General features: G+C 32.0%; 1 protein-coding gene across 4 annotated transcripts; it reads right to left on the bottom strand.

Moving 5' to 3' along the window:
• Positions 1-1,021: 1,021 nt before the first annotated feature.
• Positions 1,022-13,173, bottom strand: LOC111694894 (uncharacterized). 4 transcript variants are annotated; one of them, XR_002763748.1, is made up of 10 exons: positions 13,038-13,173; positions 12,566-12,633; positions 12,126-12,182; positions 11,648-11,697; positions 11,013-11,113; positions 10,853-10,962; positions 7,349-7,528; positions 6,044-6,199; positions 2,098-3,799; positions 1,928-1,970 (listed from the first exon to the last, which is right to left on the bottom strand). XR_002763748.1 is itself a non-coding variant. In XM_023463948.1 (9 exons), exons 1-9 carry the CDS (start codon positions 13,066-13,068, stop codon positions 1,790-1,792), a joined length of 903 nt encoding a protein of 300 aa, XP_023319716.1. In that variant the 5' UTR covers positions 13,069-13,160; the 3' UTR covers positions 1,022-1,789. The 4 variants fall into 4 exon arrangements, 3 of the variants coding, with proteins under 3 accessions (XP_023319716.1, XP_023319714.1, XP_023319717.1); XM_023463948.1 differs by lacking the exons at positions 1,928-1,970; positions 2,098-3,799 and adding an exon at positions 1,022-1,894 and having other exon boundaries at positions 12,521-12,633; positions 13,038-13,160; XM_023463946.1 differs by lacking the exon at positions 1,928-1,970 and having other exon boundaries at positions 2,402-3,799; positions 12,521-12,633; positions 13,038-13,165.
• Between the last annotated feature and the right edge of the window lie 622 nt (positions 13,174-13,795).

Here is a 13,795-nt window from a genome sequence, read left to right as displayed (position 1 = left end):
TACTAGGACAAGATTACCAGGGACTTTTTCTGATTAAACATATTTACCCCTGGATAAACTTATTAGATTATTTGTTGAACTACTAGAAAACTTTTCTTCCTGAGAAAAGAAAAAGTATAAATGTGTGAATTGATGTTGAGTTTTCAGTTCACGTAGAATCTATATTTATAAATTATACTTGGCAAAAGTTCCGTGTTCACAAACCTGAAAATTGAATTGATTTGAGAAGTTTGGTTTAGTGGTATAGAGCTAGATAAATCTAGACCAAGAGATAGATTGGTTTAGTGGTATAGAGCTAGATAAATCTAAACCAAGAGATAGATTGGTTTAGTGGTATAGAGCTATATCTAGATCCGGAGATGGATTAGTGGAGATAGATTGGTTTAGTGGTATAGAGCTATATCTAGACCTTGAGGTAAATTGGTGGTATAGAGCTATATCTAGACCTGGATGTAAATTAGTGGTATAGAGCTATATTAAGACCTGGAGGTAAATTGCTGGTATAAAGCTACATCTAGACCTGGAGATAAATTGGTGGAATAGAGCTATATCTATACCTGGAGATAAATTGGTGGTATAGAGCTATAGCTAGACCTGGAGATGGATTAGTGGAATAGAGCTATATCTATTCCTGGAGATAAATTGGAGGTATAGAGCTATATCTAGACCTGGAGGTAAATTGGAGGTCTAGTATAATAATAATAATAATAATAATAATATATCAATGATGGATATTATTGAAGGGTACAGACACGCCGCTCTACAAATGAAGGTTCAATTTACGACTTTAGATAAAGAAAACGAATCTTTAAGAATCCATTATTTATTAATATCTATAAATGTTTATGTATGACATTTCAAAGTTACTAAGAACCTATAAACAGGGATATCTTACCTAACTCCTAATAACCATCAAGTAAAGAGTGTCAATAACAACTGTATTTTTAAAAGAACACATTTTGAAAAAGTTGCTTCATAATTAAAAAGAAATTGATACGAAAATTGTTTTTGGTACAAAATAAAGCTTTTCGATGATATATTTTAAATGATGAACAGGGGAAGTTATATTTACAGAAAGATGTAATAAAACATATTTAGGACTTTAATAGAATTAGTTAGTCAGCAATAAAGTGGTGTCTTAGTGTCATGTAAACAGCTGTATATTTATTTTTAGGATTTAAAAAGTTTGGACCTTCGCCGTCTGGGATCAACTATTTCTATCCGCTTGTTTAGCTTTAGAAAGTGGGAGTTGATATTCTCTCTCTAAAGAGCTTCCCGTCGTCAATCCTGCTGATGGGTCATCTAGAATCTCGTTAATCGTCCCTTTAATGATGGTTCATCTAGAATCTCGTTAATCGTCCCTTTAATGATGGTTCATCTAGAATCTCGTTAATCGTCACTTTAATGATGGTTCATCTAGAATCTCGTTAATCGTCCCTTTAAATGATGGTTCATCTAGAATCTCGTTAATCGTCCCTTTCATGATGGTTCATCTAGAATCTTGTAAATCGTCCCTTTAATGATGGTTCATCTAGAATCTCGTTGATCGTCCCTTTAAATGATGGTTCATCTAGAATCTCGTTAATCGTCCCTTTCATGATGGTTCATCTAGAATCTCGTTAATCGTCCCTCTAGATCTAATGATGGTTCATCTGGAATCTCGTTAATCGTCCCTTTCATGATGGTTCATCTAGAATCTTGTTAATCGTCACTTTAATGATGGTTCATCTAGAATATCGTTAATCGTCCCTTTAATGTTGGTTCATTTAGAATCTCGTTAATCGTCCCTTTAATCCGAACAATCGTTAATGGTTCCAAACACTATAGGGAATATGTCCGCTAGGAATTTATCTCCGGGTTTCATGGTTTTATAAATCTCTAGATCCGGGGACACCTAGAATAGGAAGAATTTATTTTATAAATCTCTAGATTTGGGGACATCTGGAATAGGAAGAATTTGCTTTATAAACCTCTAGATTCGGGGACACCTAGAATAGGAAAAATTTACTTTATAAATCTCTAGATTCGGGGACACCTAGAATAGGAAGAATTTATTTTATAAATCTCTAGATTTGGGGACATCTGTGCTTTATAAACCTCTAGATTCGGGGACACCTAGAATAGGAAAAATTTACTTTATAAATCTCTAGATTCGGGGACACCTAGAACAGGAAGAATTTGTTTTAAAACCTCTAGATCCGGGGACACCTAGAATAGGATGAATTTGTTTTAAAACCTCAAGATCCGGGGACACCTAGAATAGGAAGAATTTGTTTTAAAGCCTCTAGATCCGGGGACATCTAGAACAGGAAGATTTTGTTTTATAAATATGTAGATCTTGTAAAACCTAGAATAGGAAGAATTTGTTTTAAAGCCTCTAGATCCGGGGACACCAAGAATAGGAAGAATTTGTTTTAAAGCCTCTAGATCCGGGGACATCTAGAACAGGAAGATTTTGTTTTATAAATATGTAGATCTTGTAAAACCTAGAATAGGAAGAATTTGTTTTAAAGCCTCTAGATCCGGGGACACCAAGAATAGGAAGATTTTGTTTTATAAATATGTAGATCTTGTAAAACCTAGAATAGGAAGAATTTATTTTATAAATCTCTAGATTTGGGGACATCTGGAATAGGAAGAATTTATTTTATAAACCTCTAGATTCGGGGACATCTAGAATAGGAAGAATTTGTTTTATAAATCTCTAGATTTGGGGACATCTAGAATAGGAAGAATTTGTTTTATAAATCTCTAGATTCGGGGACACCTAGAATAGGAAGAATTTATTTTATAAACCTATAGATCCGGGGACACCTAGAATAGGAAGAATTTATTTTATAAACCTCTAGATCCAGGGACACCTATAGCACAAGAAGAATTTATTTTATAAAGCTCTAGATCCGAGGACACCTATAGCACAGGAAGAATTTTTAATAAAGCTCTAGATCCTGGGACACCTAGAATAGGAAAATTTTGTTTTAAAACCTCTAGATCCGGGGACATCTAGAACGTGAAGAATTTATTTTATAAAGCTCTAGATCCTGAGACACCTATAGCATAGGAAGAATTTGTTTTATAAACCTCTAGATCCGGGGACACCTATAGCAGGGCAAAAAAAATTTTTATACACCTCTAGATTCGGGGACATCTAGAATAGGAAAATTTGTTTTATATATCTCTAGATCCGGGGACACCTAGAACAGGAAGAATTTATTTTATAAACCTCTAGATCCGGGGATATCTAGAACAGGATGAATTTGTTTTAAAATCATAAGATCCGGGGACACCTATAGCACAGGAAGAATTTGTTTTAAAACCTCTAGATCTGGGGACATCTAAACAGGAAGAATTTGTTTTAAAACCTCTAGATCCGGGACACCTAGAACAGGAAGAATTTGTTTAATAAACCTCTAGATCCGGGGACATCTAGAACAGGAAGAATTTGTTTTATAAACCTCTAGATCCGGGGACATCTAGAACAGGAAGAATTTGTTTTATAAACCTCTAGATCTGGGGACACCTAGAATAGGAAGAATTTGTTTTAAAACCTCTAGATCCGGGGACACCTAGAACAGGAAGAATTTATTTTATAACCTTTAGATTTGGGGACACCTATAAAACAGGAAGAATTTGTTTTATATATCTCTAGATCCGGAACATCTAGAATAGGAAATTTTTTTTAAAATCTCTAGATCCGGGGACACCTAGAACAGGAAGAATTCATTTTATAACCTTTAGATTTGGGGACACCTATAAAACAGGAAGAATTTGTTTCATATATCTCTAGATCCGGGGACACCTAGAACAGGAAGAATTTGTTTTATAAACCTCTAGATCTGGGGACACCTAGAACAGGAAGAACTTTTTCAACTAAGCAGAACGAGTTAAACTAATTCTCTCTCTTTAATTAAATCCCAGGTTAGACGAAAAATATTTTCATTAAAGATTGTGCGTGAAAGAATTTTTTTCTCTTAATATTATTTTTCTAATAATTTCTCTCTGCCCAGAAACTTGTTGATTAAAAGGATAAAAAGCAAATGTTTCTTAGCTCCTAAAAACATTGTAAATATTTGATGAAAAACTTCTACTAGTAACAAAATAAGACATTTTCCAAAACATCTTTATAAATAATTGTTTTCTTTTAAGATTCAAAGCAAAGTAAATTAAAGAGACTATAGTCGTAATTTCAAACTAGAATTACACGCCGGATTTTCAACCTTTATCTCAGCAAACATGATAAAAATATCCTAGTTTTTCTAAAATAATATTAAAATATCCTAGTTTTCCTAAAATGATATGAAAATATCCTAGTTTTCCTAAAATAATATAAAAATATCCTAGTTTTCCTAAAATAATATAAAAATAGCCTAGTTTTTCTAAAATAATATAAAAATATCCAAGTTTTTGTAAAATAATATAAAAATATCCTAGTTTTCCTAAAATAATATAAAAATATCCTAGTTTTTCTAAAGTAATATAAAAATATCCTAGTTTTCCTAAAATAATATAAAAATATCCTAGTTTTTCTACAATAATATAAAAATATCCTAGTTTTTCTAAAATGATATAAAAATATCATAGTTTTTCTAAAATAATATAAAAATATCCTAGTTTTTCTAAAATAATATAAAAATATCCTAGTTTTTCTAAAATAACATAAAAATATCCTAGTTTTTCTAAAATAATATAAAAATAGCCAAGTTTTCCTAAAATAATATAAAAATATCCTAGTTTTTCTAAAATGATCAAAATATCCTAGTTTTTCTAAAATAATATAAAAATATCCTAGTTCTTCTAAAATGATAAAAATATCTTAGTCTTTCTAAAATGATAAAAATATCCTAGTTTGATGAAGATTTTTTACTTTGTTAAAATGATAAAGATATCCTAGTTTTTCTATACGAAAATTGATCATAGTGTCTACAGCTCCTTCGATAAAAAACCGTATATTTTTAGGTACCATTTCGACGTTTTAACTTCAATTCAAAAAAAGAAAAACGCTTGATTCTGTTTAATTTTTCCATAATCCAGTCTTAACAGGCTATCATATCGATAAACATTTTAAAAGTTTATTTCAAAATCCAGTTTTCTAATTTTTAAATTTAAGAGTAAAGGATTTTCTGGTTAAATATATGTTAAAGGTTAATGAACTACTTGAAAACCTAATCAAACTCAACGAAAAGAATAATTTATTTGATGTCTAAACATTTCAAACTTTGTAAAAAACAACAACACTGGTTTACTATACATATATACATACTATACACTTCACGAACTTTCATTTTTTAATGCATAATTCTTGGCAACCTTAAATATTTAGAACTCTGAATTCAGCCGGATCAAATAACCAAAGTTGAAAAATATTTTCCCATAGTTAGTGATAAAATTGGTATCTAATTGTAGGTTTAAAATTGGGATGCATAAATTCTGAGCAATTAAACTTGTGATTCTATCAAAGCTTTATACGATCCTACTAGAAGAGTTAAATTGTAAATACAGCAAAGGAATTGAGTTTTTGTCACAAACTCAAATTTTTTAATCCCTTTATCTTGGCAACCTTATGGCGGACACCCTTGATATTTCATACTTAGGCCATTTGATCTAACAGAATTCATAGTTTGAAATATGTAAGGTCTACGACATTGGGTTGCAAAGATATAGGTATCAGAAACTATGAGTTTGTGACAAAGACCCAATTCCAATATTTGATATTTGTATTTTCTGTTTATTCTTTATATTCTTTATATCGACGAATCAGAATTTTAATTCGTAGATATATCTTAGCAGTTGATTTTAGAATAAATCATTTCATTCATTACAGCCTGCAGCTAAGGTCTTTTAGGCGGCAACATATTAGAGATTTTTCCTCTTTTATGGTAAAAAATAAACATTTATTCGATCAATTTAAAGGAGCACTTGAAATTACCTTGACAGTCTTTTTGAAATAACGCCATCAGTCCCTTTAAGATTAATAAATTTTTTTAGCATAATTTGAAATTACATTAGCAGTCCCTTTAAAAAACAAGAATAAGCTGTGTACTACCTGCCAGGGTCTTGTAGCAAATACAGTTCCTTCTCCCACCCATCTGGTGGAGAGGACACGCCTATGCGAACTACTAGAGGCGTTCCCTCCCGCCCCGTGCAGGGTTTTACCATGGAATACAACTACATCCCCCGGCTCACATTCCCACTCGAGGATCTAGAATAATCTATTTTTAATTCGTTTTTTTATAATTAAGGGGAATGGTGACATATTTTCAAGAGGCTCTATTCAACTAGTTAAATGCCTAACACACCTGGACTAATAAGGGAGAGATTCGTTCGGTTTCTTCTATTTGAATTCATCTATACATAAATTTAGCTTGTCTGTTTGGGTGTCTGTTTGTTTGTTTGTATCCAATAAACGTCAAAACGGCTGAACCGATCGGGCCCAAATTTTTTGTGGGACATCTAGGGACCACAGGGAAGGTTTATGAATGATCAAAATTTCAACTATTTGTCTCCATCAAAATTCGATCTTCGTTAAATTTTTTAAAATTTTGAAAATCCACGAAATTTTTTGTGAAAATCCGCGAATTATTTTTGTTTTGTTTTACGATGTACACAAAGAAAACATGTTCACAATTAATTTAGAAGATGGGCGCGAAGCGCCCTCTAAGGCTAGTTCTATATATTTGAACAATCTTTAAATTTGTTTTCTTTTGTTGTCTTTTTATGCTTTTTCATTTTTTAAATGCATATGCCAACAAAAAATTTAAAAGAGAAAAGTACAAAAATATATAATTAATAAGTTAAATTGTGAATTTTTATGGAAAGTCAAAGCTTGCTAAGACAAGAACCAAACTATTAAATCGGAGTGCAGGATACACAACGCAGAACCTGGCCTGGAAGCTTTCGTCGGAGCATAACTAAAGAGGTTTCTTTGTTTTTCTCTTGATGGCTTTTAATTTAGAGGATTTATTGGAGGGTTACTTGAGATTACGTTTACATTTTCTTCAAATATTTGGTAAAAAAATATGAAAAGAGAACTGATAAATCTTCTTATACTCTAATTTTATAATCCTTGTATCTTTGCGACCAAATTTCGTAAACATTTGATATTTCAATTTTTTTATTTTTCTAGATAAACTTTAGAAATATCAAAGGTTCACACAATCAATTTTTTAAAGCCTGGAGAGGGGTTATAAAGTCAGAGTTTGAGATGAGTAATCAGCTTTAAATATTAAAAACAAAACGCCGCAAAGTTCTACATTTTTTATCAGCATTCTATAATGTAAAATGAATTGAGTTCTTGCCACAAACTCAAGTTTTATATTTAGAGCTAAAAAATTTTAAAATATTTGTTCACCTGGTATTTACCGTCCTCTATATCCTTGTGAGGAACATCTTGATAAACTCGACCAACCTCTCCTGCCCCATCGGTCTCTGTGTCGATATCAGGCTCAACAGCGACAGGATAATTAGACTCAGTCGCAAATTTTCTTGGATGATACCAACCCCACTTATGGGAGCCCTTCACAAATCTCAACTAGAAAATGCAATTTTAAACTAGACTGGTCTCAGACTCTAGTTTTCTAGTCTTTATATCTTAGTAAATTGATGATGTAAACCCTAGATATTTGAAATGTTAACTGTTTTATCTGGAAGATTGAAATATCAATGTCTACGATAGTTATTCAAATGTTGCAAGCTCTCCTCTTAATTTTAAAAAACTAAAGCTAAAAACAAGTGTTTTATAAGTCTGAAATGAACATATCTAGAGCTACTAATAAGTTATTGAGGATAAATCAAATGCCAAGGCGTTGCGACACTTCAAGTCGAACCAGTAAAATTCAAAAAGTTGGCACAGCATTGATATCGAGATCAAGTGTTGTATGTAGATTAGCGCTGTCTCACACAAAATCTTATTTTGCAAAGATGTAAAAATCAGAAAAATTGAGTTTGCGGCGAATCTTCATTTCCTATTAAAAAATTGGTTCATCAGAAGTGAAGGAATTTAGTCTTTGCCACAAACTAAAATTATCTTTAATCTCTATATTTTTGCAACATAATGTGTAAACCTTTGATATTTCAAATAAAAAACATTTGATCAAACAGAATGTATAGTTTTAGATATAAATATTGGATTGTAAATATGTAGGTATGAGGAGATCAGAGTCCATTTGGTAAGGTTAATTTGTTAGAAAGATAAACATTTACAGAACAATTTCTGTAATAAGGAAAACAATTTTGAGTTTAATTTGCCTCAATTATTTCTATTCTTTTGGTAAAAAAATCTTATATGTGAAAAAGTATTTTTGTCTAAAAGCAGGCAAGAGAACCTTAGCAAGTTAGCATAGTGCTTTCTAACAAATAGATTTATTTGTGTTCTTTTTCTACAACAGGATACTCGATGTATTTTTACTATCCAAAAATGGTACACACAAAAAAATCTTCAGTTAAAGTCATATTTTAGTATTGTTTGGCTAACTATCCTTCTTACTGTACATTTATATCTTGAAAATAATATTTAAGGATAACTGAAAAAGCACACTTGGAAAACTTTTAATGGAACTTGGAAATTATTTATAAACGCGTATAAAGAATTAGAAAGTTTTCCATCAAATTAGAGAAAAATAGAAGAAAATTTATTTTACTCGGATATTAGAATCTTCCTTTAGGGAAAACATAAAGTATAGGATATCTACCATAAAGTAGGATATCTATCATAAAGTAGGATATCTATCATAAAGTAGGATATCTATCATAAAGTAGGATATCTATCATAAAGTAGGATATCTATCATAAAGAAAAGCGGTGAATTATAAAAATATATAGCTACTGCGAGTCTTGGAAAAATCATCAGCATTGGAGTACTATTTTCGTTGAAGACCCCATATTTTAGTTGGAGAACCCAATATTTTCGTTTTTTGAGGTTTAAAAACAAAAAGTTAGGAATCTCCAATAAAAATATTGGGGTCTCCAATGAAAATCATTGGTTTAAAGCGAAAATTTAGGCGTTTCCAATGAAAATCTAGAGGTCTCCAATGATAATATGAGGGTCTCCAATGAAATTATTAAGGTCTCAAATAAGAATCTGGGGGTTTCGTAACTAAAACATGGGTGTCTTCAACGAAAATATGGGTTCCCCAATGAAAATCTTGAGGTCTCCAATAAAAATATGAGGGTCTCCAACGAAAATATGGGGCTTTCCAACGAGAGGGGTCTCCAATAAAAATATGAGGGTCTCCAACGAGAGGGGTCTCCAATAGTACTCCAATGCTGGTGATTTCTTCCCAGACCCAACTACTGCTAGTTTTATTTTAAATGCGTAAGTTGGGAGAGAAAAATCTTGGAGTTTTAGGTGTTTAACGATTTTGACTACTACAGATTTTGGAAACATTTTTTAACAATACAATAAAACAAATGTCTGGCACCCTGCTCCCCCTTTTCTGAAGCCTGTACAGGGCACAAAATGGTTGGATCAATGTTTCACTTCTAACAAGACAGAAGGAGACGTAAAATCTATCCGACATTACCAGTCCAACTTTGTGACCTCGTAGCTTCTCTAGCTCCTCTAGATTTGATTTTATGCTCAAGTATGAGAAAAGCACATTTATTGGATTACATATTAGAAGTTCAAAACATTGTCTTCCCTAAAACTCCTCAATTACTGTACTTATGTTAGGAAGAATATGAGATTTTAATCTTAATTTACTTTAGTTTGACGTGTGCTGTAATAATGATAACAAAAATATTATAACGATGATAATCCTATTAATGTAACTAGTGTGAGTTCAATAGCTCGGAATAGGGATAGCTCCATTGATGTAACCCCTTCAGTTCTCACATGAACCCGAAGCTAAGCTCAGATTGGATAGTTCCATTGATGTAACCCCTTCAGTCCTCATACGGACCCGGAGCTAAGTAGTCCAGTCTAAAAACATGGCAGCTTAGTAGCTCTTAAGATATAGCTATAGGTTGGACAGAAAGTCGGGCGGATGATAAGTCGCCTCCTAAATAGGTATTCAGAGTTTGTCCATTAAAAAATGTCATCCGGAAATCATGCTCTTCACTCATGAATGGAGAATACAAGCCGCCGTTAAACTCTCTATTTTAAACTCAGACCAATGGACTTGATGCGTGAGGCAGAAGAAAGAGAATTTCCCTGGCTAAGGCCAATATTGAGTCAGTTCGCACGAAGAATTAAAGGAGGAAGATTAACCCATCGTTTAAGATAAAAGAAAGGCGTAGAGTCTGCTAGAGAGCTTCGGCTTTCTTCGATTCACTAGTTTCAACCATTACTTGTTCTTTTTTTAAACTGTAAATACATGTTATCCTATACTCTGTACACTCATTCACATCAGTTCTAGGCTTTATATTTCTCTTAACTTCGATCACTTTTAAATGGTAACAGAATACTATAATAATAATGATTAGCAAGGATTTAATGGAAGTAAAGTTATTTCATAGATGTACGCAGCTTTTGTACCGCAGTGTACTGTCTCTGGGCGGTAATGTAAACACAAGACGGATGTCGAAGCCTGACATGGGATCCATCTTTCACTTAGATAATCAATGAAATATTCTGGTCATAGGAGACTATTATAATAATTATCAAAATTATCAAAATTCAATTCTTTAAACCTCCTCGGATACTATACGAACACTGAGGCATCTTTTCTTGTTTACAAATTCCGCCCAGAGAGAACTGGTTTCAATATGTACGCAGAGTATACGCAACTGCAATTAACTTTCCTTGCATTACATTATTGATGATTAGGATAATAATAATTCAATTAATAATAGTAAAATAAAACAATAAAAATAAAAATAATAATAGTAAAGTAATGACAGCTTAAAGTGTACTTACTGTTGACTGTACCGGTACTGGGTCTACTGGTATCCATAAACTGATCATATTCCAACCATCAATAGGATAATATGCTTGATCATGGTGCCACGGAGTACATTTCTCAGTACCTTAATAATAATAATAGTAATAATGCATTAAAATAATAATGATAATAAACCTGGTTCCTTGTTTAAAACATGTTCATGAAAGAAAACTGCATATTTTGAGTTCATAACCTTCGCCGCTATTTCTCCTGCAGCTGAGTTAAATACAAATTCTCTTAAGAAAAAAATTATTTTAGTTTTCTAACAATTCCCTCATACTTTTGTTACTTTTATGCAAAACTTGATTAAAGATTAAGAAAAAAAACATTTTATGAAACCACAACTTAAAATAATCAATTTTATAGCTAAAAACAAGGATTTGCCAATCATCCTAGATTAAACAATGGTTTAAATGTTACCGATGTGAATTCTAGAAATTAAGGGTCACGTATACACTCTACATTCTACAAGACATTTGATTTAAAAGTGAAAATATTTTTACAGCTATCGTTTCATATCTTTACTGGCCATTTTCCTGTTAGTTTCGTAACTGCTAAAGAAATCCACTGTCGTTTTAGAAAAGAAGATTGCAGAATTTCCATTTGATATCAGAAACAATCATAATCGTTTAATTAGTCAAGGTACAGGAACACTATAACTGATGTTGTGATATCAGCTTCATGAAGTGAATTCTAAATCAATACATTTTTATCGACTGCTAACTTTAAAAATGTCAATTATGAAAATGTGAGTTTTTAATTTTTTTCCCCTAAACTCTGGTATTTTTCTCCAGTTGCAATAATCATTGAAATATGCCCCCTAAAATAGAACACACAGATTAATGGTCGGAAATATAGCTAATCGTACAACACAACCAGATATCCACGATATATACTTTTGCGATCTCTCATTGGCCCAGACAGGGTTTTATGGAGCTTTGGTTGTATGAATATTGAAAGACATTTAAAGAATATCTCTAAGCGCCATGGAACACTAGTAATATTAAAAACTGAGAAACCTTGTACAACATGGAACACTAGTAATATTAAAAACTGAGAAACCTTGTACAACATGGAACACTATTGAAATTAAAAACTGCGAAACCTTGTAAAACATGGAACACTATTGATATTAAAAACTGAGAAACCTTGTACAACATGGAACACTAGTAATATTAAAAACTGAGAAACCTTGTACAACATGGAACACTAGTAATATTAAAAACTGAGAAACCTTGTGCGATATACCTGTCCCTCTTCCAAAGCAATGCTCTCTGCGTTTACACTTGGATTTTCCAGATTTTTCTAAAATAAAGAAAATCACGCCCCACCGATGTACATTTGAATATCCGAGCTGGGCCAACCTTTGCAGTCCTACTTTGGACCGTACCGCCAATTTACAATGATTAAAGCGGCAGAGGAGTGTAAAATACTCTTCTTTAAATCTATTGCTTTTAGGTTAGGTTAGGTTAGGTTAGGTTAGGAAGCAGTACAGTTTAAGGATAAACCTAGATACCAGCTTGAAGGAGCTGAACATGTAGAGTACAAGGATTGCGAGCTTGAAGAAGCTGAACCTGCACAGTACAATGATATACCTGGATACCAGCTTGTAGGAGCAGAACCTGTACAGTACAAGGGTATACCTGGATACCAGCTTGAAGGAGCTGAACCTCCTGAGGTGTCAAGACCTGCTTGAGAAGAATTGCTCCGTCCTCCTGAAATCTCTCGATCTCCTCCTGGGTTACAACCATTTTTCCTTTTTAAAACAAAATAGTACAAAAAATTTCAGATAACATTTAATTTACATGAGTTACCTATAAGGGATAAGACTTCAGAGACTGCACGATTTTTTTCATTCCTTTTTCTTACCAATTTCAATCTTTCGGTTTTTATATTTATTCAAGGGTCCTCCTTTATAGATAACTCTATATCTACTAGAAATATGTAATCTTGTCCATTATCTCTATTGACAAAGGAATTGAGTCTTTGCCAAAAACTCAAATATTCTAATCCTTATATCTAAGCAACCTGATCGTGTAAACCTTTACTTTTTCAAACTGAAATCATCTGATCCATCGGAATTCATAGTTTAAAATATCTAAAATCTACGACATTGTCTTGCAAAGATGTATCCATTAAGTCTAAAGAGAACGCACTTACTTGGACTTATATAATAAACATGATGAAGCATTATTGAGAATATTCTGATAAGGAGATGAACTTACTTGGACTTATATAATAAACATGATGAAGCATTATTGAGAATATTCTGATAAGGAGATGAACATTGAGAACGCACTTACTTGGACTTATATAATAAACATGATGAAGCATTATAGAATGTTCTGATAAGGAGATGAACATTGAGGACGCACCGAGTGTAACAAACTTACAGTTTAACACAGAACTATAGAGAAAACGAAAGAATTTATAAAATGTCGTCTTGATAATTTTTCAATGAGTTTAATACTTTTATACCTTAATCTCAGTAAACGTAAAAATAAACAAATAGCCATGATGATGAAATAGGAGAAAACAGTTTTAAAGAACGTCATTTAACTATTCAATAAAAAAAACTAAACACATATTTGCAGTATTCCATTGTCAGTAGGTTAAGAAAACGACACGTTATTTATTCTTTCGATGTCTCAAAAGTTCTGGGTTATATAAATCATACAAAATGGAAGCAAAAAATAAGAATTGTATATTTAATAAATAATTTTGTGTATTTTTATATTGAAATGTTCTCTGTTCTGCACCATATGTGACACTAACTGAACTTCATGTTCAAAGTTCAAAACAAAAAATCTGGAAATCAGATATTTGAAAACAGATCATTATTTTAATCTAGATATGTTAGAACATGATAAAAAAGATATAATTAAATAATAAATAATCGTATATATGTGTTAAGGAAA

The sequence above is a fragment of the Eurytemora carolleeae genome, unplaced genomic scaffold, assembly GCF_000591075.1.
Source record: "Eurytemora carolleeae unplaced genomic scaffold, Eaff_2.0 scaffold91, whole genome shotgun sequence".
Classification (NCBI taxonomy): Eukaryota; Metazoa; Arthropoda; class Copepoda; order Calanoida; family Temoridae; genus Eurytemora; species Eurytemora carolleeae.
The sequence above is the reverse complement of the archived record's forward strand: the minus strand, read 5'-3'. Positions and strand labels throughout refer to the sequence as shown.